The sequence below is a fragment of the Diadema antillarum genome, unplaced genomic scaffold, assembly GCF_040938485.1.
Source record: "Diadema antillarum isolate AM-2024a unplaced genomic scaffold, OU_Dant_1.0 seq00001849_RagTag, whole genome shotgun sequence".
NCBI classification, from domain to species: Eukaryota; Metazoa; Echinodermata; class Echinoidea; order Diadematoida; family Diadematidae; genus Diadema; species Diadema antillarum.
Genome location: NW_027272521.1, coordinates 78,355 through 104,136, shown reverse-complemented (window position 1 = coordinate 104,136; position 25,782 = coordinate 78,355). Strand labels below are relative to the sequence as shown.

Sequence of the window (25,782 nt, the reverse complement as noted above, 5' to 3'; positions counted from 1 at the left end):
AGTCTTTGCGGGAAGACATCTGAAACATTGTAAATCTATCAGTGTAAAGCTTTGTCAGTGATCAGTCATTGTTTTGTGTTTAAATGCTATGTTCATTATATCTTTGCAAATATTATATACAACAAATGTAGGCCCTACATATTCTGCAAAGAAGAGGAAATAACAAATCAGTAGGATTTGAGCAAAATGAGCCAGAATTTGGACAGTTATGATTATAACAAAGTATTTGAATGTTCATAAATATAGGCCTATACATACATTGTATACACTACATACACGTCTTCCTGAAAACATCGTGTTCTATTTGCATTTTGAGAGTCTTCTTGGTTATGACATGCTTTGCTTGCATGATAAACAGTTATGTGCATTTTTACATAAAGTGTCAGTAATGTAATTTTCTGCAACTCTTAATATGCCTCAGTTAAAGATGTATAGGCCCACACTTCATATAAGTACCAAGAATATTTTTGATGCCATGGTTCTTTTGAGTTGCTTCATAAGATACTGTAATGTGTTAGATTACTGTGAATATTCAAAGTGATAGGATGATAATTAGCCAGATTTTGCTCAAGCTCTTGTCTTTAATGATTGCTGTATTCTTCAAAACTATGTATTTCTTCATCAAGATAGTTTTCCTGTTTAGCACCCAGTAGAGTCAGTCACACATTGCATCTTACACTGTACAGAATTTAGAATTGCATTTACATTGTAAATCAAGCAGATAGGGTAAAAAATTGCACATTATGACAGTGCGTCAGATGATTCAAACATCCCCCATCATGTGGAGAGGATTGTTAGGATAATGACAGTTTGATGGTGGTATTTCCTTTCAATCAATAATCCATCCAACATGTGTGCTTCCATTTCATCTTTACAGTACTTGCACATTTGCAATAAAACTTTGTGTACTCTGTGAGACTTGCATTCTGTTTGGCTACATGTAGACATTCGGGGAAAAACTAGTCGGCTTTCTGCCATTACGTGTACACGTCCAGCTGTATCTGCAATCGTCAGACTAAAAGGCAAAATATATTCTACCTTTTTTTTAAACTACATTGTATGATATACAATGTATGCAGTATATTTGTATTGTACGTGTTTTAATGACATATTAGTAATACGACAGTAACTGTATGCTTGTTTACAAATATGCTTTGTACAATTCACACAAGACTGCCTACAAGCCTCCAACTGAAATTCACAAAAAAGGAAAAAAGAGGGAAGGCTATATCTGTATGTGTACATGTACAATAATGTACACTTTGTAATACAGTACCTTCACATGTACATTGTACGTATAATAAAATTGCACATACAAATGTACATTGTATTGTAGGATGGACATAAATGTACAGTATTTGTGTAACAATGCACAGTACTGTATTGAAAATTATATACAATGTATAGTGATTTTTAAAAAGTTGATGAGTTTTAGACAATGCTGTAAACATCTCTTATTTACAGATTTACATACTATGTACATTGTATCATTGAACAAGTGTATGTATCCAATCTACGTTGTACACTTTGTCGATGTGTACTTAATCCGAAACTTACACACTGGTTTTTATCTGGCGTTTTCATTTGCATTGCTATTGTTGCACGTGTAACATGTTTCCCAGTCAATAGTTCTCTCTTTTTCTGACTGTCATTGGATTAAATAAGATACTACACTGTATGTGTACATGTACGTGTACTTGTTTTGGAATAACTGTCTTAAGATACAGTTGTACTCTATGAAGGTACTCGTGTACAATGTACAGCTATGCATGTATTATGACACTGTATCCTTAGCACATGAAATTTTTAGGTAAGTATGATGTGATTTAATAGTTGTTGAATGTGGCTGTATTTAAAAAAAGCAAACTATGGCAAAATTAGAATTTTTATTTTTTTTAATGTGACACATTCAAATTTGGACACTTCATCATCACATTGATAAACCCAGATGCTTATTCATCACATTCACATTTATCTTTGACTACATTGTATGTATGTGACGTCTCTACAGTATCATGAATGATGTTTTTGGTCGTTTTTGTCTTTCTGCCGTTTCTCAGCCCAAACCCACCAAAGGCAAAATGCGGATTCACTGTCTAGAGAATGTGGACAAGGCGCTGCAATTTCTCAAGGAGAAGCGAGTACATTTAGAAAACATGGGATCACATGACATCGTAGATAGCAATCACAGATTGACCCTCGGTCTCATCTGGACCATCATCCTTAGATTCCAGGTAAGTTCCCTTCAAAATTATCTTTATTTATTAAATTTAGTATTTGTGGGGTTTTTTTTATATTTCTATTCAATCTCATGTTGGGTGCTTAAAATGATGTAAATTATGGATTAGACAGGGATTGATTTCCCTTCTTGAAACTGAATGGCAATTTTAGTCAATGGAAAAATATTTTGAACAAAATGGCATCAATTCTTGTGAATGTAATGAAATTGCTACTATACACACAAATAACATTTTATATAGCAGTCATATCCAAAATGTATAGCAAACTACTATGCAATACCAGGAAAATTATTCCCTGTTTGAATATAAGGCAATACATCCTGATTTTTTATGCCTCCGCCACGTAGTGGTGCCGGAGGCATTATGTTTTCGGGTTGTCCGTCCATCCGTCCGTACATCCGTACGTACATCTGTACGTACGTCCGTACGTACATCCGTACGTACATTTGTACGTACGTCCGTACGTACGTCCGTCCGTACGTACGTCCGTCCGCTTTCGTTTACACGATAACTTGAGTAATATTTACTGGAATTTTACCAAACTTGGTCCAAGTATGAAGTATGATGGGGCAATGATTGGATTAGATTTTAGGTGAAATCGGCTAAAGGTCAAAGGTCAAGGTCAAATCATGAAATTTATCCGTTTATGCGATAACTCAAGACTGTATGGAGCAAATTTCCCCAAACTTTGTTGGAGGATGATGTTTGATGGGGCAATTACTTGATTAGTTTTTCAGTGAAATCGGACAGAGGTCAAAGGTCAAAGATCAAGGTCAAATCCTAAAATTTATCTGTTTACGTGATAACTCAAAACTGGATGAAGCAGCTTTCACCAAACTTGGTCCAAGGATGATGTATGATGGGACAATTAGTTGAGTAGATTTTAGTGACATTGACAAGAGGTCAATTCCCCAAATATGTGTACCTGCACTCTTTAATAGACAATTATAGCAAACCCAGTTCGTGGAAAGTGAACATTCAAGATATTTCTGATAAACCTGTTATTTCGATATTTTGCCAGTTATGTTAAACTGTCATCACACATTGTGAAGACATTGTACTACACATGTATACACCTATTGGGAGAATCATGCATTATGGCGGAGGCATCAGTCGCCGTAGCGACATTTCTAGTTAATGATATGATGTCATCTGGCTGTTCTGGTTCAGTTTCCATTTCTCAGTGCAATTTCAGAGATGGTTTTGAATATAGGTTTGATCCCAACAGACATTAAACTCTCCTCACATATCTGAATGGGCAGCCTTTAGGACTAGGCCTCCATACTTGTGATATGCAAACTACTTTACATAACTTCTGTGCAATGTACACGTATACTCACATTTACATGGCATGCCAAAAATAAACAGCTGAGGTACCAATGTCTCCCTTAATTTTGCAGGAGTCACTCTAAAAAATGAAATCTCTCTTTACTTTAGATTGGACAAATGAATATCAATGCCTTCCTGATTAGGGAATTATTGAAAAAGTGGAATTCTTTGCACGAGTAATTTTTTCATGCTCGGTCGGGTAATATTAATCCATTGTCACAAAATCATAGCAAATAGTAATGTTGATATTAGGTATATTGTTGCATGGGGGGGGGGGGGGGAGGAGGAGGGGAGGGGGTAATGCTGTTTCATTATTGATCATGATGTGTTGCCAGAGGCATTATTTATGACATGTAATAGAGTCAGCACTTTTGTGATTGTCTGTATAGAGGAAAGAATATATCACGTAACATCAGCCATACCTGTCTGGCGATGGTTACAGCTGCTGAACATGACCTTTTCTGCAGACGGTTCCAATGGGAGCCACATTCACGGCAAGGAATGCTCATCCTGCATTGCCACACAGAGGGGGAAAGGAGGTGGCTCCCACATGACGATCTTCCCCGTGTGCCCATGGATCGGGCGGGCATATCGCATCATTCATGTCCCGCTGAATGAAATAGTGGCCCTAGCGTGACGCACTGGATTGCATTTACAGATTCCGTCACTGTCTGCCCCCTTGTGATACTTTAGGCTAATCAGGATGTTGGCAGGTATTTGGGGCTGGAACTGCTCCAAACCGTGTTACCTGATATAGAACAGGGTGTGTATAGTGTGCTCAAAAAAGTGTGCAAAAAATTGCTCTAAATTTTGTACTGCAGAATTCCTCCCCCCCCCCCACAACAATTTTCCTCTATGATAATATTGACTAGAGACTTGATATGATGTGGCAAAAAAAGAAAAGAAAATGGTATCAGCTCTAGGGAAGAAAATTCACTAATGTTGACTCTATCAGTCAGACCTGAGTCAGAATAATTTAAGTAGTTTTAGTAGGTATTTGTTGAAAACCATGGACATGAAAGGGTTGCCTTCTCATGGTCTTCTGCAAATGAAGTTGCATGCATTCTGTAGGCAGGATGTACATTGTACAGTACTCCTGGTCAGAATGCAATTTTAACTGAACTCCACATTAGTTAGGGCGCATCACAAAGTGGCTGCAAGCCAAGGGCGACTACTGTCGCTGAAGCCTGTCATTGACTCGCACCTAATTAGAATCACACATTTGGAGCACGCTCATCCTCACTGCGTACAGCTCCTCTGCCACCGCCGCAAGAAGATGCTCTGTCAACCAAGCTTGGGCAGATACGGCACAATGACGCCACAGACGGAACTCTTTCCGTGCTGCGGAGAGGACGTGTGTGTGTCCCCCAATCAACCCAGCCACTCCTGGGTTGGGCATCAGAGCCATCAGCCATATTATTCAGGCTGATGTGCACTGGAGAGACTTGCCAACTGATGTAGGACGAAGGCCACCAGCCATGTTCTTTGCCTAAGCTCAGACATGGCTTGCATGCAAAATTGATAATGGAGTTATTCTAAACCCCATCCCCCTCCACACTAATAGCATCATACACACACACACACACACACAGCATCATATTTCCCATAGAGCTCACAATGTGTATGCACTCAAGTTTTGCAAAGGTAGAAACACACCCAGAGGTATTAAATCAGTATGATGATAAAAGGGTAGGGCACATATCATTATGATAAAAAGGACACTTTCTTTTTTTATAGGGGAGGGGTAACAAAGGTCTCCCACTAAGTTTTGGACAGATAATGTGAGCTATATTCACACTGTATATCGTGTGTATGTGTAACTACTGATGCAAATTTCATGGTAGCTGTTAGAAGATGTACAATACATTGTATATTATGAGGAATAAAACAATTTCAAAACTACAAAGTCTGCTTGTTGGCCAAGCAGCTATTCTACTCATATTGCAAATGATTGTGTAATGTACCCTGAAGATTAACTTACTGTATTTACTACAGTTGTACAAACATCATGTCCTTGTCCATGCCCTTGTCCTGTACTACATGTAGAAGCAGGAAATAATGTGTAATAATTTTTGGAGTACAATTACACTTAGCTCTTTTCTGTAGGCCGCCCCTTTTAGAGTGAGTGGAATTGGATAGAATCCCTTGCATGTGGGTTGAAATCCCTGCCTCCACATTTCAGGACAGGCAGTGGAAGAATGCAATGAGAGGGTGCAGTGCCCGGCTCTTGTCACCGTACACATCCCCACCCTTCCCAGGTATGAGCCCTTGCTTTCATTTCTGAATGCCTGGATCGATGGCACATTTTTTCTTATACCAAATCACCACTCGACAGCACAATCTGCCAGCCCCCCAATTGAAAGTGCGTTCACACGCTGAGGGACCATTCGGCACACGGGTCCATTAACGGGTTGGTTACTGACTGCGAAGAGCGAAGAGAAGTGTGGGCGTAGAGAAGTGGGAGGAAGAGAATGATGAGGTAATATGGGACAAGGTGGGGGTTGGTAGTTGCCCAAGAACGTGCTGTTGCCAGAGGGTTCGCCTCACAGTCCCCAGGCCCAGAGGAAATGCGCATTACTGCTTGGGCAAACACCACAAAACTTGATTGCAGTCTCTCTCGAATGTACATGTATATCTTGAAGCAGGCCAGTCTGCAGACTTGTTTATCCCTTGATTAAGATTTCCTGCCATTCAGCATCCTATTTGTATGGAGCAGTATATGCAGAGCAAGAGACAAAAGGACACCCTTCCCCCTCAACAACAGCACCAACAACAAAAATGTCACAGCTATTGTAAATATTGCCATGAATTTATGACTGCTGATGGACGTGTTATTTCTAAACATACGCGGCACAAATTTGCTACCGGGAGAATAATGTTCCCAGCAGGTTTTCACTACAGGTCTGTAGATGTAGATCAAGGAAGACAAATTGTTTTGACTGAGATTTGTTATTGCTCTGTATTTTAGACGATAAGATCAAAATTTGAACATTTACTATTCATGTAGTAGAATGAAATTTTTTTTCTTTATTTCGTCAGAGATTGGACATCGATGTACATCTGTAAGTAGATGTACTAAAAGAGCCCATCAGCAGCTATTTGTTTGCAAATTATTGTACTAGTCAATATTTTGTTTCTTATCTAATAGCAAAAGAAAATGAAAAGTTACTGATCATATCTAATTAACATTTAGCTGATATTATGCTGTTCTGATGCCTCTGGCATTCATTGCATTATGATAGATTCTCTTTAAAAGATGAATGTTACAGGAAAAAACATAAGCAGAGCATGAGTATTACCTGTGAAGGTAACTTCATCTCTAGTTTTTGCGGGCAGGCGATCTTGTTGGCTCTTTTACTAATTGTACAGGTTACATATTCTCAAGGCACTTTGTCTTAGTCAAACAGAAGTTCACATATTCCACTGTAACAGCTTACGCCATGATGTTAGACTTTTTTATTTGAAACCATGAAATTTGAGTTAATCCCTGGTATCATCCATGAGTGCTGTAATACCAAAACAACAGAGTGTGTAAAATATCATTGACCAGGGGGTCCAACATCATAATTGAGATTAATTGCTTTTTGGGAAGACGCAGGTGTACCCATTTGCCAATCATTAAAGCCTGCCAACACCCTCACACAATGCTGCGCGTCCCAGTGTCAAACTAGCAAAGTTCCCAGGTCTTTTTTTAGCAACCTCCTCTATGAGAAAGTTGTTGGTTGAAGCAGGCAAAACCCTTCGTAGACGTGTACTGCCCATTTCTGCCCATTTCTTTTGACTGAGAGATGTGGTTCAGGCCGGGCCTGTTAGCATGATTATGCCACCCTACCGCAATAATACCAATGGAATGGTTCACTTCATCCGCCTCGTGAGTATTAACATTTCCAAGCTTTAAAAGACTAGCAAATTTATGTCCATCAGTGGTAAAGAAAGTTGCATAGAATCCAGAAGTTTCCTTTAGTGTCCAAAATCTTGTATACACAAATGAAGTTCTCGTATTTGATGCAAATCAAGTGTTTTTCCCATTCTGGAGGTATGGCAGTTGATAAGGATATTGTTGCCTGTGGAAGCATTAAATGCATCCATCAACAACAACAACAAAGTGTTGTTTGTGTGCAAGAGATACAGTAGGATGGAGGGTTGCATTGTTTTTTCATTGGTCAATGTTGGTCATTACTGGTGTATGCTCATTGGTGGTCGCACTTTGTTGCAGTTTGTACATTGGTACCAACACAGTGCTACAATTGTATTTGTTGTGATTGATATTTGCCACTGTTATACCTCAATCGTTAACAATCACACAGATTCAAGACATCAGTTTTGAGGATGAAGACAACCAAGAGACGCGATCGGCTAAGGATGCCCTCCTCCTCTGGTGCCAGATGAAGACGGCCGGCTATTCCAACGTCAACATTCGCAACTTCACCACCAGCTGGCGCGACGGACTGGCCTTCAACGCGCTGATCCACAAGCACCGGCCGGACCTCATCGACTACAACAAACTGACCAAAGTCCAACCAGTGCAGAACCTCAACAATGCCTTCAACGTCGCTGAGCAGAAGCTGGGGCTGGCCAAGCTGCTGGACCCCGAAGGTGAGTGATACGATTTGAAAAAAGGAAAAAATGAGTGATGCTTGCATTTGAGGAGTTATTTCCCTTTCCCCACTCCTTTTACTAATCCCTTGCAAATATTGCTGGAAAATAGTCTTTCTCTATAGGTGTACATTACCTCATACAGCATAGATGAATCTGACTTCAGAGCACTGTAGCTTATACAAAGGTAGTTGCCATAACTGGGGGGGGGGGGGGGGGGGGGGGGGGGAGGCTTCCAAAGAAGAACAAAAGCACTTTCAATGGGTTATGCATTGAGCCAGATGTGTTGCTATGTCAGTGCATAGATTATCTTTTGTTAAGCTTACTTGAAGCCCCCAGTTAGAAATTACCATAAAAAGCAGTACCCAAACAAATTGGTCTATTTCTCATACAGCCCATTTTACATTTTTTTTTTTAATTTTCATCTTGTTGGGGAGAAAATGAGATTACCATTTCTGAGGTTCTGTGAAATGCACATATGAATAGCCCAGAAGTGATTTGTGTAATCATCTGTGAATTACACTTGAAGAGCTCGGTTGATCATGCATTCTCTTTGCCATCTTTGTGTGCACAGCAATGGTATTTTAGTGCATCATTGAAACAAATTCACATTCAAAAACACCAGATAAACAGTGGACATATATATCTTTTCATGGGGGGGGGGGGGGGTGTGAGAGGTACAAGAGAAAGCTTAAATTCTTGTTGAATGGTACATTTTCTAAATTGAAACAGAATTTGAATAAAAAATAATGATGGAACCAAAATGTAAGAGCTTTCACTCAGAACATGAAAATGTCTTGACAGTCACACTACAGAGAACATCTACAGTTGTTGAAACCACTGCCGATTTAATGCACTGGTTTTCAATATATCATTGGGGCTGATATCATGTACAACATGCAAGAGTTTTGTATCATTCTTTGTGTCACATATTAGATGTGGTTCTGCATCAGCATAGTATTTGTTGTTTGGGTTTGATTAAATTCGCAAGCTCCAGCTCAAGTTCATTGGCAAAACTCTGTAGCATCGTCACAAAAAATTAATCAGCACATCACTTTCCAACTTTTAGACATGTGTCATATATACTATGATAGCACCAACACATTGTGTGTGGAGAGCGAAGAATAAAATTGAATGATATGCAAACGAGTTGCTGTTGCAATCTTGGTGTAATATTTGGTTGCCCAGAAGGATTTAACTCTTGATTGATTGACGGAAATATTTTCTTGCAAATGTATGATGACAATAGCAAAACCGGAAAAATATCACTCTCAAAGTAGGGAAGTGCTTCTTGAAACATAATTTGTTCAAAAATTCCAGGATGTCTCAATTTTGGTTACGCTTCAAAATATCTATACTTTTTTTCTCATTGTTTCTTTTTCCCCCTACTCAGTTTGGTCGGCAATTCCGTAAACCTCTTTTTCCATTTCGTAAATCTCATCTCCTGATGAATATGTTGTGTCCCGCATTCCGGCACCCTTTCCACCGACAGACGCAAACATTGCATCTTGGTGAGAGAGAGCCCCCAAAATCTACCGTGACAGGGCAATTCCTTTCCCGCGTTCTAATTTGTTCGCATCTGCAGAGCAGACCCACGCTATTTGCTGCGCCTTGAAATTAAAGGGCCAACCTTTTATGAGACACTACTGAACGATTCGTTAAGAGGAGGAACATTCATGGGAAGAAATGAATCAATAATTATTAAAAAAATAACATGACTTCTTTGCTTTAGCAAATTCAGTTTGATGAAGGTCTATTTTTTTTTTCAAAATTGCTCTTGCTCATTTCAGTTGCATCTTCATGTCATATAAACATGAAAGTGTACAATTGTGTCACCATGATCTTAAGTGCTTGCATCTTATCCTTTCATATGGCAGTATTCGAATTGATAGTTCAAAAAGTCCAGTTGTATGGGTCCTGTCATTTCAATTTTTTTAAAGGATCATATGTTGACGTAAAGAGCAGCAGCTGCCTTTAAAAGTATCATTATGTGTCAGCATGCATGGAAGCTGTGAAAATCTCCCCTCTCCTGCATCCGTCCTGACGTCACAGCATGCGCTGCATCAGGCTCAATATAGGACTTTCCTATCAAAAGTGGGGGAGGCGGATGGGGGTACGGCACGCTTGTGACCTATTCCTGGCCTGCACTTTCCTGTGTGGCAGTGCTTCAATCGGCCGATCCTTGGGGGTAGCATCCTCGCGCATTGTTCGCACATGCTTGTTTGGAAATGAGAATGCTGCTTTTCATATCAACAACGTTCGCCCAAGAGAAACCCGTCTTGAGATTTCAATGCAAATAACGATCACGTTACAGTGGTGAAGTAAAATGTTTTTGACAAGAACAAGCATCACATGAAGCAGAAACATTAAAAGAAAAAAAAAAGATGCAAGGAGAGGGAGAACAACCAAAGTCTTTCATGAAGTATCAATAAAGGGTGAGATGCTTTGAGGGTTCCAACTTGACACTACATCATGTGGTATAGACAGAGCATGGGTATTTGCAAGTGATTTTGCAGAGCAAGAAAGAGCTGGCCAGAAAGGTCAAAGGTAATAAATCTAGGTGTTAGTGAATTTTTGCAAATTTCATTTTATGTGTTGACTCTCCTACCTTAAATTCAGTCCCAGTATTACAAAGAAACACACAAGGCAAGATGTTTCTTGGTTTGTGTAGGTTTTCATTCACAAGAAGCTCTTGTCACATGTACAATGCAATTTAGAAGTCGGGCATGAATCAGTGCAATTTTGCTAATTGTACCCCTTCTCCAAAATTTCTGAGCATATGCACTTATGCACAGGGTCCATGATACCCCTTATGATAGAGGTACCTTGAAAAGAAATATGAATCTTTCTGTTAAAAGTGCTGGGGGCTGATGGACTAATTGCATGTAAGGGAGTTGTGCAGCACATAATATAACGCGTGCATGCATGCCACGTTGGTTGCTGTCATATAGTGTACATGCAGGGCGTGTTTGTGCAGTCGGGGGAAGGTGTTTGCATAACAAATGAGGGATGGTATTTACATGATCCAGATGCATGGATCACTCCTCAACAGACCAAAGAGAAGAGTTTAGGGAGGGGCTCCCTGTGTTTGTCTGCTACAAGATATCCTTGCATTTTAAGAGGTAGCGACCACAAAACCCTGTTTATACTATGCGTACAATAAGGATTGTGAGATTATATACATTGTATGCATAGTCAAAGTTCAAAAGCACATACCAGGTATTTATCATGCTGTACATTCAAAGTTGTGTGATTATACTTTGATATCATTTACCTGATGAGCAAATACCATTAGCAAATACCGGAAGCAAACACAGGTTAATTTTCATTTTTATGAAGGCTACAAGTATGTTATGATACAGCCATGCTTGCTCAGTGTTTAATCTGAATGTTGATATTAGTCTGAAAAGATTACAGTGATACTGTGCCAGTACAGATATTGATGAGAAACTTTGGTCAAGCATATTTCGAAAGACCAGGTAAAATGTAACTGGTAAAACATACATGTTAACATAGTCAGATTAAAGTACAGATACACTTTATTTTGGCTGTGTTATTGTCTTATTATCCAAGTAGTATGCAGCTTTTGAGTGCATTCAGTGCCTTTGAGGAGCAAATTTACATAATAAGAATTGCATTCATTTGAAAGAGATATGCAAAATCTGACACCATGCCAATGAGCATTGAAATCTATTTTAAAAATACACCTCAACCCTCTCACCCCCATATGACAAGGTTAGGATTCTATCAAATCTCTTGCCTAGCTGATTAGGAGTAGTCTTACTTCTGGGCAGCTCATATCTTTGTCACTAATTGGTCCCCTGCCAGGCGAGATTGAAAGGCATGTGGGATGTAAAGTCTTTCTGAAAACAAAACTTGACCTGGTCAGTCTCGCGGGACTTCCACACCACCACATACACTTCCCCTTGACTGCGTCCACCTGCCAAGCTGCAGTATCACTCACAAATTTTGACATAGTACAGTTAGCTGCCAGTAATAGATTTCGATCCGACAGAACCAAGATACCTCTTCGTAATCTTGTTGATAGCAAGATGTATCTACAGCCATCTAACTATGGGCAAAAGAGCTGTACTTCAGCCAGTTCCTACAACAATTAGGCAAATGACTATGTCCAGTGGGGTAAAGAAGGAACAAGAAAAGACCAAAAAAAAAAAGAAAGAAAGAAAGAAGAATGCTGCTCAGTCATCACAAAATCTTGGTCTTCCTGGTTAAATGTAAAAACAATTCAAAATTAGTAAGTTTTGTATAAACTTTACCAATGAACTGTACAAAAAGTGATATTGTACTTGAACATTCAGCTGTTTATATGTAGAACTTGTGACTTCTATAAACCAATCATATGTGTACAATTGTTTTCATTCATGGTGATCACTTTCATGAAACAACATTAGGTAGTTAGAGGTATTGTATACCCACCCACACTGCTTAAAAGCTAGCTTCCTTTTTTTTCTCTCTTTTTTTTTTCGGTCATCCATAACCTCTAGTTATACTAGAGCAAAAATCCCATGTGATTATGTAGTATTTAAATGTTGTACAGTGGATATAGCTGCCTGGGGAGCATCAATATTTCGTACACTATATACTATAATGTGTACACATGGAATTTCTGCCAAAACAATAGTTGCAGTTCCGTATTTTTCAATTTAAAAAAAAAAAAGTATTAAGGCCTATCTTTTAAAGAGATCTTCAACATTTACACCATCAACTGTGTAGGGCCTAATTACTATCGTGGTGATAAATTCTTTGTTCTGTTTCATAGATGTTACCGTGGACCATCCCGATGAGAAGTCCATCATCACCTATGTGGTCACCTACTACCACTACTTCTCAAAGATGAAGGCCGAGACAGTGTCGGGCAAGCGCATCGGCAAGGTCATCAGCGGCGCCATCGACAACGACAAGCTCATCACCGAGTACGACAAGGTCACGTCCGACCTCCTGCGCTGGATCAAGCAGACCATCGAGATCCTGAATGACCGGGAGTTCGCCAACTCGCTGCAAGGCGTGCAGCAGCAGCTGCTGGCCTTCAACACCTACAGAACGGTGGAGAAACCTCCCAAGTGAGTTCTAGAACACCCTCTGCTTGTAACTCCACATCCATCCCTTTCAATGTTATATTATCAAGTTGGGTTAACCTCTTGTGAGCTTTGAGTGCAGATTGGCACAGAAAACCCAACAGGGTTGTACACACCATCGTAGTCCGTGGCACAGAAACGGTTAACTAAAATGTGAAATGGCAGCATGTTCCCTTAAATGCTTGAGCAGTGTCCACTGTGTGACAAGATACATGCCTTCCTTTTGTGGTACTCTGCCTTTGTCTATCTGTAGCATGCAGTGATATCCAACCAAGTGCAGTGGATCACAAGATGATGGAACTGAAAAGAGAAACATATGTTCTTTTAAATGTAGATGAGCACGTAAGCTCTGTCAAACTCTTTGAGGTGGATGCACCAAAGACATTTTTCCAGAAGAGGATGAAGTTTTTGCCTGCCAAAACACGTTTAAAGTAGAACAGTTCATGAGTTTTGAGAAATTGGTATGCCATTTAGGAGACATGAAAGTATTGTCTGAACAGAAGAGAAATTTTTTTGTGTCACAGATTGCAGTAAGTAATAATAAGATAAAAGGGTACTTTCTGAGCAAAACCAAGTTGGTGATATGACGTTGCTGTTTTATTTTGTCAAATTATATTACGTCAGTTAAGATCCCCTTTTCCTTTGGCATTGACAAAAGCTCCTTGTTGCGAGCTGAAAACTTGGCCAGGAGGATGAGTGTGTGCAACATGATTATGTCATTTGATATGAATGACTCCCAGGCGATGACAGAATGGCATTACAGTCACCTTTAATAGCCCACGGATGGCACACTGTCAAAGAAACAGGCTTCTTCTCCCTCAAGTCTCAAGTGAATGAAGGGGGTCCCTTCCCACCATGTTCTATTCCTCAAAGACCATGTCATCAGGCCTTTTGTAACACAGGATGTAACCTTTAAAATAAAAGATCACTCCAGCAAAGAAGAGGTAGAAGCAGAAGAAGAATGACCTTCTCTTCACCTCATGTGCTTTTTATAGCAGCACCACCGCCACCGTTGCCCCCGATTACGTGGCCACGTGCCCAAGCTGATTCAGACTCACTGTCTGCATCGCTCCGTCATTTCCGAGCATATGTGCTCTCTTGTGGCAGCTTTGGGACGAATGCAGATGCCGGGGGTCTGGCAGAGTTTCAAAGTCAATTCCCTGGGTCCAGCACCATCTTTTTCCTAGAAAGCCTAGTTTTGTAGGCTTAAAATGAGGGAAAGAAAGTCTGCAGAAGCAAGAGATGCTAAATATGTTTTTTCTCCTGTTTTTCACAAATTAAATGAGATGAGTGGCATAAAAGTACATTCTGCACCTCAAAGGGAAACTTAAAGCTTCAGAATCCCTTTACTTAATTCGTAAAGATTGATCAAAATGGCTGAAGTGTTACCAGTAAGTGCCCAGTAGAATCAGTTACTTTTGTTTATGAAATACTAAGTTTGCTTTTGTGGCCAGAATTGACATTGATAAATTGTATGCCAGAGAAATGTTACCTACTATAACTCTTTTTTTTTTAGTTCTTATTAATGTTATTTTTATTGCTGAGATGATTAATTGCTAATATCAACCTGACTATAGCCAAGTATGTATCTGTTTTTAACCTAATATTTTATTGCCCATCCAAATATGTAGTTATGGCAACAATTTCAGAGCACATTTGTTATCAATTTTTTTTTTTGTATGTTTGTTTCAATTGGAGCAATTTCATTGACCGTCTCTAGAAAACTGAGATGAAGCAATTCGAAATATTTTGATAGTCTCATTGATCACCTTGTCTCATAATGTGTGTGTATATCGTTGCCATGATGTAAATAGCCCGGTATCCAGGCAATGTCTCCTCATCCCAGAGCGATGAGGAGATTCCATGGGCATTACTGAGCCTGTGTGACAGGCACAGGTGGGACATGATGTATGTGTTATGAGTAGGATGAGAGGTGGGTGGGGAGGAGATGGAGGTAGGGATGGGGCAGATTGGGAGTGTTGGGGGGGGGGGGGTAAGATGGAGCAGCAGCATCCAGAAATGAGAGAGACTCCCCTTAACACCAGAACCAGTTTATGATGGATGCGGATATGCCACCCCCCATGATCTCTCAGCCGTAACCCAATATGGATGGCTGCCGCCACAAATTGAATAAGATCAGCGCCGCGTATCGCGCTGGCAGTGCTGGACTGGATGACTCTCCTCATGTTTTATCTACGTTTCTTTTTGCATTTGTTGAAATACTTTGGTCATTATGAGATATTTCTCTTCCCTTTCTTTCAATTAGCCCTGCTCATTTATTGGATACACGCTCGAGATTTCCTTCAGACATAGATTTATCTTGATTAAAAACAACAAATGAATATACATCAAATTAGGCTGAACTATAGCAATGACATGGTAAAAACTGTTTTGGTAGAGACTTGCTTTTTTGCTTGGCAGAGAAGCAAATGGGGGGGGGGGGATAGATTTGATTAATACACTGCATCAGATACAAGTATTAAGAGTAAAGCAGGTTGAAGGGAGAGAAGAACAGACAGATCAGTTATCCTGTGTCACCCGGAATTCGGAAATTTCCATAAACTATATACAGGACCCACCAAGATCCCGTCAGTAATGAGTTATTGTAGATGGCATGATAAAAAAAGATAATAATAAATAGCTTGTCAACATAGTGTATTTTCAGACAGAGATTTACTCAATTTACCTGGAACAGTGTCAGTAGGCTTGCAAGTGCATGTCGCATGACTACAACAATTGGAAGACTTATTTCTGTCAGCTAGAATGATAAATGGCATTTAGATATATGCAATTCTACTGCTAGTTTGCTTTTGGTTCCATGTTGTACTTTGGATCCCGATGCGCAAGATGACATAAACTGAAAGCAGTGGATATATGTAAATCACAAACTGAACAAAGAAAATGGGTGCGCATCATTTGATTTGATTTTCTTTTCCCCTCCCTGGACTTTGAACAGTCACAAAATTGTCTCAAATGCGAGAGACTTGTAATTACAATGGCGGGAGACTATAATCTTCTCGACATAAAGCAACCAATAGAATGGCATGCTCCAGTATGTTGCACAATGCAGAACATGCAACGGCTGCCGGCCATGCCTTGAAATGCCACAAACCGAGCAGGGTACATTACAAAAAAAGAAGAAGAAGAAGAAGAAGAGATTGAAAAAACAGAAAAAAGACAAGAGTAATCATCCCAGCCAGCATGTTTGTCCCCAGCCTAGACAGAAAACACAGTGCCTCATGAGTGAGGCATGCTCTGCACATCTTGACCAATGTGGTCTGTATTGATTGAGTGATAAAGTAAACCCTTAAGTTGTCTTTTTTTTTCCGCGTTGTTAATATTTGCTTTCTCTCAATCTCTCTCCCTCTCTCTCACTTTCTGTCTATCTCTTTTCTGTTGTCTTGGATCTCCTCATCCTTTAACTTAACCTTTTGTCTCTCCACGTCTCCAACTGTGTCTGTCTGGTGCTGTCTCTGGTTGTAATCCAATATCTTCCACCCACCTCATGTCTCAAATATCTCTCCTCCTCTCTTGTTTGCCACCGACTCCAATTTTATATTTGTCTATCTCAATTTCTCGTCTGCTTTTTTTTCCTCTCTTTTTTTTTTTCGCTCTCTCTCTCTCTCTCTCTCTCTGTATGTAACTTTGTCCTTTGTATGTTTCGTTTAATCTCCCAACTTTGCTGTTTATCTATGTATCTTTTGTGTGACTGTCCTTGCTGTGTTCTTATGTCCTTTTGCTAATGTCCCTCGCTCAATATCCCTGTGCTCACTCATTTATTGTTTGCCTAAAATCCTTTTTACCTTTTGAATGTTCTTGTTCTTTTTTTCCTCATGTGTTTTGGGCAAACTGTATTATTTCTTTATCCTCTCTCTCTCTCTCTCTCCTTCTCTTTCTCTGTCTGTCTGTGTGTTTGTCTGTCTGTCTGTCTGTCCTTCTCTTTCTCATTCTCCCCTCCCTCTGTCGTTGTTGTTGTTGTTGTTGTTGTTGTTGTAATGTTGTCCTTGCTGTCTGTGTAATTGCCCCTCTATGTGTCTCATCCCAGGTTTATTGAGAAGGGCAACCTTGAGGTGCTCTTGTTCACCATCCAGAGCAAGATGAGAGCTAACAACCAGAAGCCCTACCTTCCCAAGGAAGGCAAGCTGGTCCATGATATCAACAAGGTCAGTGGATGGACCCAGTCCCCCAAAACATACCCAAGTAACAGTATGATGTACCATAGCAGGCCTATCTTAGTTGAAGTGTGCCCCCGAAGATGTGTAATCATGGAGAAATGACACTTGTAATCCCTGATGAGCTGTAATAAATAGAATTGATTATTAGTGAACAAGTGGGGGTGCTGTACTTACCATGTTTGTGTAATAATCTGCTTCAGTAAAGTGTTAAATCTGTAGAAGATTGTAAAGATGGATACATGTACATTGTTGAAATACACACGTATATATTTATGTAGTTGATTGATATGCAGGCTGTTGACACTGCAGTTTGAAGAGCATCCTCCACAAATCAAACGTGTGGGAATTGATAAAGTGTTAAATCTGTAGAAGATTGTAAAGATGGATGTACATTGTTGAAATACACATATATTTATGTTGTTGATTGATATGCAGGCTGTCGATGCTGCAGTTTGAAGAGCATCCTCCACAAATCAAATGTTTGGGAATTGATAAAGTGTTAAATCTGTAGAAGATTGTGAAGATGGATGTACATCGGTGAAATACACATATATTTATGTAGTTGATTGATATGCAGGCTGTTGACGCTGCAGTTTGAAGAACATCCCCCACAAATCAAACGTTTGGGAAGTAATCCGCCATTGAGCACACTCAATAGATGAGGGAGGGGCACACAGCCAACAGGCACCGAGAGGAAGTTGTATAGAAGCATTTGAGAGAATCAGAATCCTTTCTAGAGTGCATTGAGGGAATGAATATAGGTTGACATATGGTTGCCCACTCCTCCGCTTCTAGCACGCTTGTAATTGGCATATGCTGAGTGACACATCACATACACACAGATCCCTCCCTTTTGCATTCTCTGTTCAACACACAAACACACACATGCTCCCACTACACACACATGCACATAGACACACACCGATACAAAGCCATGTAGTCTATTTCTGTGCTCTATAAGTGTAGTGCAGGTAACAGATGAGATTTCTGAATGCAATGTAGCCTCCGAGATGATGGAAATAAATGTTGTCCTCAATATTATGCAACAGTGGCAGATTGAGATTCAGTGGGACAATATATGCAGTGATATAATCTGTGACCATGTATTAAAATCATTCACACAAATGGGTGTATTAAGCTGAGAAAAAGAAATCCCCAGCTGTAGAACCAGTATGAACTCTAGAGTCCATATATTTCCATCTGGACAATTTCTGAAAAATAAAAAAGAGCAACTTAGCTTTCCGGTGTATGCCATGTAAGAGGTTATGTAAGTGTGGAAAAGAAAGCTTGCTAATGTATGCACAGTTTTGTACAAATCTGTCATTTTGAGAAATTTTGCCCATTTGTATAAGAAAGATAAGTCTCACAATTTGCTTATCAGTTGAAAATGTATTATGTTCCAGATGATAAAACTTCAAAACTTGAATCACCTTTGGTGAATAGACAGGTTTACTAACATAAACATTTATGGATGTTTCTTGTGTCTTGACGGAGAAATGAGTTATTATATAAACTCGTAACTCAGAAACATTTTTCAGTACTTGGAATCCAGTTTGTATACATTAGTTGTTGCTATGTTTGGCAAACCTTGGTCAAGCTTTCACGTTGTCAAGAAGAACCATTGTCAGAAAGGCATGCATAAAATTTGAATATATTGGTAAACTGGTCTATTGAGAGCACCACTGGTCAGACATTCATGATTGATAGAATATTGACTGCGAGTAAACAATTATCGTGGTCTGCATGCAAGTAATATTGATACTATTGTTAGTCGAGAGGAGAAGCCGAATGCATCTCCGTCACTGAGGGTCATCTTGTCTTCATTCCTCCAGGCGTGGGAGAACTTGGAGCACGCCGAGCACGGCCGAGAGCTGGCGCTGCGCCAGGAGCTGATCCGGCAGGAGAAGTTGGAGCAGCTGGCGGCCCGCTTCGACCGCAAGGCGGCCATGCGGGAGACCTGGCTGAGCGAGAACCAGCGGCTGGTGGCCCAGGACAACTTCGGCTTCGACCTGCCCGCCGTGGAGGCCGCGGCTAAGAAGCACGAGGCCATCGAGACGGACATCAAGGCGTACCAGGAGCGCGTCTTCGCCGTCGTCGCCGTGGCCCAGGAACTGGAGGAGGAGCGCTACCATGACATCGAGAGGATCAACGCAAGGTATTTTGTGCAGTTGGTTTGACGTGCAGCTGCTTCTTCCTTTTCCGAGACCGATTTCAATTGGTTGTATCATTTCTGACAATGTGCAGTGTCAACACTATAATGAGTATGTGAAAGCACATTCATTTTTTTTAACTTCTATACTTTGTACCATAAGAACTGAAATACATGTAGATCACCTACGCCAACTCAGTGACGATTTGGACTTGCTTAGTGGATGCTGTATAATTTATATTGAAAAAAAAAATTCTCCACTTTAGTACACATTGTCAAATATGGAAGAGATTTTGTAATCACTGTACATATGAGATGAATACTCACGGTCACCATAATCACCATAAAACAGTTTGGAGGGTAAGAATCACTGTAGTCACCCAGATGTACTCCCCCTGTCTTCCCTTCTTGAAGGAAAAACAACATCCTGCGTCTCTGGGACTACCTGATCGAGCTCCTCAAGGCCCGCCGCTCCCGCCTCCAGCTCTCCCTGGACATCCAGAAACGCTTCCAGGAGATGGAGCTGCTCCTCGACTCCATGGAGGAGACCAAGGTAGGCAAAATCCTCCTCTCGTTTCTTCGCCAACCTATTCTCATGGTCAGACATCTGGGCATTTTGCGGCAGCTGGAGTGAAAACAAAGCCGTGATGGGCATATTTTTGAAACGGAATTATCCACTTTTCTTCCGGGATTGGATTTGAAGTTTATGAAAACGTCAGATATGGTCTGTCTTAAAATTTTTGATAGCTGCAAGAAATGTTATTGACAAATGACAGAAAAGAATGGTAGGATTCTGAATGGTATCACCACATAGATTGGTACACTGCTGTGGACGGCATTCACACCGATTCACACTCCAGCTCTGCATATGTAATGTACTGTAGGTGAGCTGTTTATTTTCATTCCAGCTATACCGGAAATGAAGTATGCCCGACCATGAGAATGAGATGACTTGCGGCTGCAGTTCAAGATGGATTCTTCCAGCATTTGTAATGAAAGTAGCAATGTTACTGTGTGTGCTGTTTATGATGTTTGTGTGGACATGCGTACACTTTAAATAGCCTTTAAATGAAAACAATTCCCAGAAAATGCACCCATTAGCCATTTTCAAGACTCGGATGCACTGAAAATGACTTCCTTGGTGACAGAACGGGTGTTTCAGGCTGTGGGTGGAGTGAAATGCAATTCATTTGGGTCCCTGTGGTGTCCATGTGGTGGTATGAGGTCTAACTGCACAAAAGATGGTGCAAGGTTTTGGAGCCTGTTGAACTGTTGAGCCTATGGGTTCCCTGTGTTTTGTTTAGTCTGAGGGGCTTTGGAGAGATATTTTGTGTGTGTGCTTGTCTGTAAACAACGGTCTTTTACCTTGGAACACAAAAGATACACTTCAGAGAAGGTATCAATTTTAGGTTAAAGTGAAAGAAAACGGGTTAGATACCATTCTGTCACACTTGTGGCATTGGTGAAGACACTTGAAGACACATGTAGTCAAATGTATCTGTACTGGCCTGTCAAAGTTTAACTAGGGAGAGTAGCCTGAGTAGACAGAAGTAATGTTTACAACACAAGCTTTCCCTGTAAGAGGATTTTAGGAGTTTCAGCTGTCATAAGCAGGGTGCTTATTTTGAAAAGTAGCTGCCCTCAAAGTTTTCACCATCATGTCATAGGCTAGGTCTGCCAGAATTAATCCTGAGATGGTTTATTCTGCATAGATTTTTGTTTCCTTCACAAAGACTGTATATAATGTTTGTACTGTTTGTATGAGCTAAAAACTCTTCCTTGTCATCTCAGTATTTATAGGTCATGAAGGCGATAATTATCAAAGGTATTATCATGGGAATTGTAATGTTACAGAGATGTAAAGATCTGCCAAATCTAGTTTTATTAGGAAGGAAAAATAATGAAGTCGGGGGGGGGGGGGGGGGGAAATGGGCAGTGGCAATACTCGTCAGGAACACTGGTGTTGAGACAGAAATTACTTATCTCTGCAGAGGGTATTGCGTGGGAGTGGGTGGGAGGAAGCAGGTAGGTAGTGATGCTAATTTGCAGTCATGGCTGGAAGGTGTTTGAGCGTGATATCTGGCATGCTCGTGGTGCCACGCTGGGCGTGAAGAGTGATGCTGGGAGGAAATATTGGTGGCGTGGCACTGCAATGCTGCTGAGGCCCTCCTTGCAATTTATATCATGGTATCGGGTTTGTCTAGGCCAGAGACAAGAGCCATGGTGTTCTGTGTACACATTTGAAGGTCTCGGGCAGTTTCATAATAATGATAATGAAGTCACATGAATAGATAAACACCTCTTGTCTTTTCTCAGTGAACCCATCTTAGTTGTCACCTGTCTCTAGTGGTCACCTTCTATGTGTGGCCAGTGTATGATCCTTGGGAGAAAAATTATGTGTTAAAGATCTTATGAGCAGTGACCCTCAGCCTGATGTGGCCAGTTGCTTTGTAATTTGTCTCTGGTGGACATTATTTCATGCCCATAGATTTCACAGTGAACTGTGTCTGTCAGCATACTCATCATATACTTTCTGCCAGAGTTTTTGAGTCTATTTAGTACCATCTTTATGGAGGTGACCCATATGGTGAACTAAAAGTAAAAGAAGCTGAAAAGCATGCTTGGGTCACACAAATTCATTGTGATAAGTCGATAAATTGAAAAGCATATGCACACAAACGCAAAAAAAAAAAATGCCATTGCCCTGTAACCAAAGGGGAGTGAAGGAAATATGAAATGGAAAAAAATGGAATTTGTATTCAAGCGTGTTGGCAGTCGGAAGAAAAATGCAATGGAAGGGAAATTGAACGCATTTACCGTTGCAATTTCATTTTAAATGAAACAGGCCCAATCCAGTCATAAATCTGAGTATACAATCCATCTCATTTTGCTAGTGCGACTTGATGCAGTGACAAGGTGTATGCTTGCGCCGTAACCACAAATGAAGGTGTACCCATCCAATATATTCTTGATCTGTGCAATCTTGACATATTTGAATCCCGGAGAGTGAGGTTGTGACGTCAAACATTTTTTTCTTCCTCCGTCCAGCAGGATTCAATATTGTAGTTTTATTGCAATGATTGAAACGATGACAAGCGTATATGGTGAGGATATCATACGTATTGAGGTTTCCCCATAACACATATTTTAGCAGAGGGTTTCACGTTGTCAGTTACCATTGTGTTGAGGGTTAGCGGTACACACATTCAGAGAAATCAGTTGGTGGACATAATCACTGTGATCGTCCTAATCACCTCGTTTACTGTTAGAGTGATGAACTATCATACGATGGAGTGTCTGCCTTGTATGTGTGCTGCAACCTGATTTGCCAATCCGGTGTGATGAGTATTGGATGATAATGCTTAGTAGATGACCAAGCTTGTTTACATGAAGTGATTGTTGAGATGGTAGCAATACTTATTTCAGTTTGTACTCCGCATCAAACACCTGGTGGGATAAATCTAACTTTGAAGGTAGGTTTAATAGCCATGTCTAAAATGATTTATAGATATAAATACTTGAGTGTTTTCTGTCATGCAAGACAGTTCATGCCAATCTTTACTGTCCCTGTATGGGATCTAAGAAAATTAGATAGAGAAAATTGGTTCAATAATCGATTTGGGATCTATCAGTAGGAAGTCGTTTGACTGTGAGGATTGTTCGTCCTCCACAAACAGTGTAGAGTTCATACTTTTCTGCATGCCGCCAGCTGACGAAAATAATGATAGCACCGCTAATATGGCACTCTTATCTGGCAGGTGCTACTTCTGTCGGAGGACTACGGGAAGCATCTGATGGGTGTGGAGGACCTGCTGCAGAAGCACAGCATGCTGGAGTCCGACATCGTCGTCTACGGCGAACAGGTCGCCAACATCAACAGCAACGCCTCCAAGTACATGGACCCCAATGGCCCCGACGGGTCAGGTGAGTTACTTGAACCCCTCATGCTGTTGATTTCGAGCTGCAAGGGTGGCAATACACACATCCATGTCATCTCTATGTACACTTGCTTCAAGCATTTGACCTCTGTGTGTGTGTACGCATGTCACCACCCCATTGAAGTTTTCATACTTGTGTTGGGTACATCCACACAGTGAGTGATCAGCATAGCGCTCCTGTTTGCTACCCCCTTCCATCACTCGTACCTTTCAGGTTGAATGTCAAAACTATGATCGAAACTTATTATAAGACTATGGCATCTAATCATAGTATGAGTTGAAACTGGAAATGTATCAAAGTTTCCTTGGATTGAGGTTTACCAATTACCACCAACAAACTGATTTCCCCATGATTGCTTAATTCTTTCTATTGTACTAGTTGTGCAATTATTAGATATGATAACTGCAAAAAGGCATTGTGGCCCATGATGCCATGAGATTAAATTCAACTACCTTTCCGCATGTGTGTGTTTGTTTGTCTTTTGTGAGAAAAATGGTACTTGCGGCTCAAAATTTTAGTTCGTAGAATCAGTTTTGAAGTTGGTCTTTGCACTAGTGAACATAAATATCGTGCTTTATCCTTCTTGGTATACATGAACATTTATTCCCCCCCCCCCCCCTCCATTGCATCTAGACTTGTTTAACATGTAACTGAGGAAAATGAAAAGTGCAAAAGTGTGTAACTCCTAAAATAGAAAGACATTTCTGGCATGTATTTACATACTATCCCTTTTCTTTATCTGACGTGCATCAAGTCACAAGTTGCATCATGGGCTTTGCTATTTTCAATAGAGTACATCGTATGTGCATTGGGTTTTTAATAGCCTGAGTAGACCAGCGTAATGCAAAACAAGCGTACAGTAAACAGTAGGCCGTAAATAAGCTCTCCTGAAATCTGTCCAATTATCCCTCTGCAAGGCTAAGCCAAGCATTAGTTTGAGAAACTAAGAAAAGAATCGTCTGCACAGGCAATCCGTGATTAGTTTGTGAGGTTCACTGCTTTAGCTTTAAATCCAGCAAACGTGGGCACATACTCAATGAACCTTCATTGCATAGGAGTGCAGTTAGTCTTTCTGTTTTTTTTGGTAGAGGAATGTGAATTTTTACCTTCTGTGCATGGATTCTCAGGACGTTCCGAGAGTCAGCAAATATAGGTATAGCTTGCCAAAGTTAATCATTGTGAATTATAGTTGAGAAGTTATGATATGCAAGTCCATTCCGAAGATGTTCAAGGTAGAGTTTAGTGTGTGTTCTCAGTATCAATTAACCATCTTATTTGCACTGGAATGACTACACTCTAGGAACAGTGCCAGAACCCCATTGTCTGTGATTGCTCATGCATTCAAGGATACTATTTATTAATAACACAGTGTATGCAAATAACATTGCTAGAAATACACTTAAAAAATGTTTGCTGAGAGCATATAATGGCAAACCATGCTTTTCACATGACATGAAAGCATGTTGTTTGTTGTACTCACAGTGCATGTGGGAGTGATTTTGTGTCCAAGGCTATCCATAAGCAAGTTTATTTGGAGAGGAAGTTATTATAACGGAGACTGTGGGCTGACGTCAATCTCCTTAATTACAGCTGTCTGCCTGACAGACACGTCCTTCACTTTGCTTCTTATGATTTTTGTGGTGATGTAACAAACTAGGTGATCCCTATTTAGACTAATGATTCATTGTGAAGTAAGAACATTCCCTTTAATGCCACAGTTAATTTTGACCATCTTTGCATTGAATGTTGGGTGCCTTTGATCCCAAAGCCACCCTCCATAAGTGCATCTTTTTGATTATGCTTAAACAGGTATGAATGTGAAGACACAAGTTTAAGAATCTATTTTCGGTTTAGAATTTTCTCAATATATTAGGATCAAACTTTACGTTTTTTTGTTGTCGTTGTTTTTGCTCATTTGGCTTGTTTTCACAAGTAAGTGAACTGAAGAAAACATGCACCTCATTACATCACGAGGATCACTTTGAGTCTCTGTAGTTACCAGTAAGAGTAACTAAACTGAGAAACATGCCCAGCCATTAATGCAGTCATGCATTCTTCACACTGAAAATTCCATTAAACTGCTTATCAACATCAGATACAAATGGACGTAATCACGAAAGTGTGATATGCAAATTTCAAAATAAAAACTATAGACGAGTGTAAATGATCATAGAGTGATGTTTTTCTTTTACCTGTGACTAAATAGAGGTGTTTTCTGCCAGCGATGCACAAAGGAGATGTGTGATAGTGAAGCTACG

At 40.3% G+C, this 25,782-nt stretch overlaps 1 protein-coding gene across 1 annotated transcript in view; it reads left to right on the top strand.

Moving 5' to 3' along the window:
- Positions 1–25,782, top strand: part of LOC139712758 (spectrin beta chain, non-erythrocytic 1-like) — a 68,686-nt gene that overhangs the window by 11,448 nt on the left and 31,456 nt on the right. Inside the window, exons 4-10 of the mRNA XM_071624552.1 lie at positions 2,061–2,234; positions 7,877–8,165; positions 12,946–13,246; positions 17,307–17,424; positions 19,269–19,591; positions 20,000–20,138; positions 23,344–23,509. Coding sequence (XP_071480653.1) covers positions 2,061–2,234; positions 7,877–8,165; positions 12,946–13,246; positions 17,307–17,424; positions 19,269–19,591; positions 20,000–20,138; positions 23,344–23,509 — 1,510 coding nt within the window. The remainder of the gene's footprint in view (positions 1–2,060; positions 2,235–7,876; positions 8,166–12,945; positions 13,247–17,306; positions 17,425–19,268; positions 19,592–19,999; positions 20,139–23,343; positions 23,510–25,782) is intronic.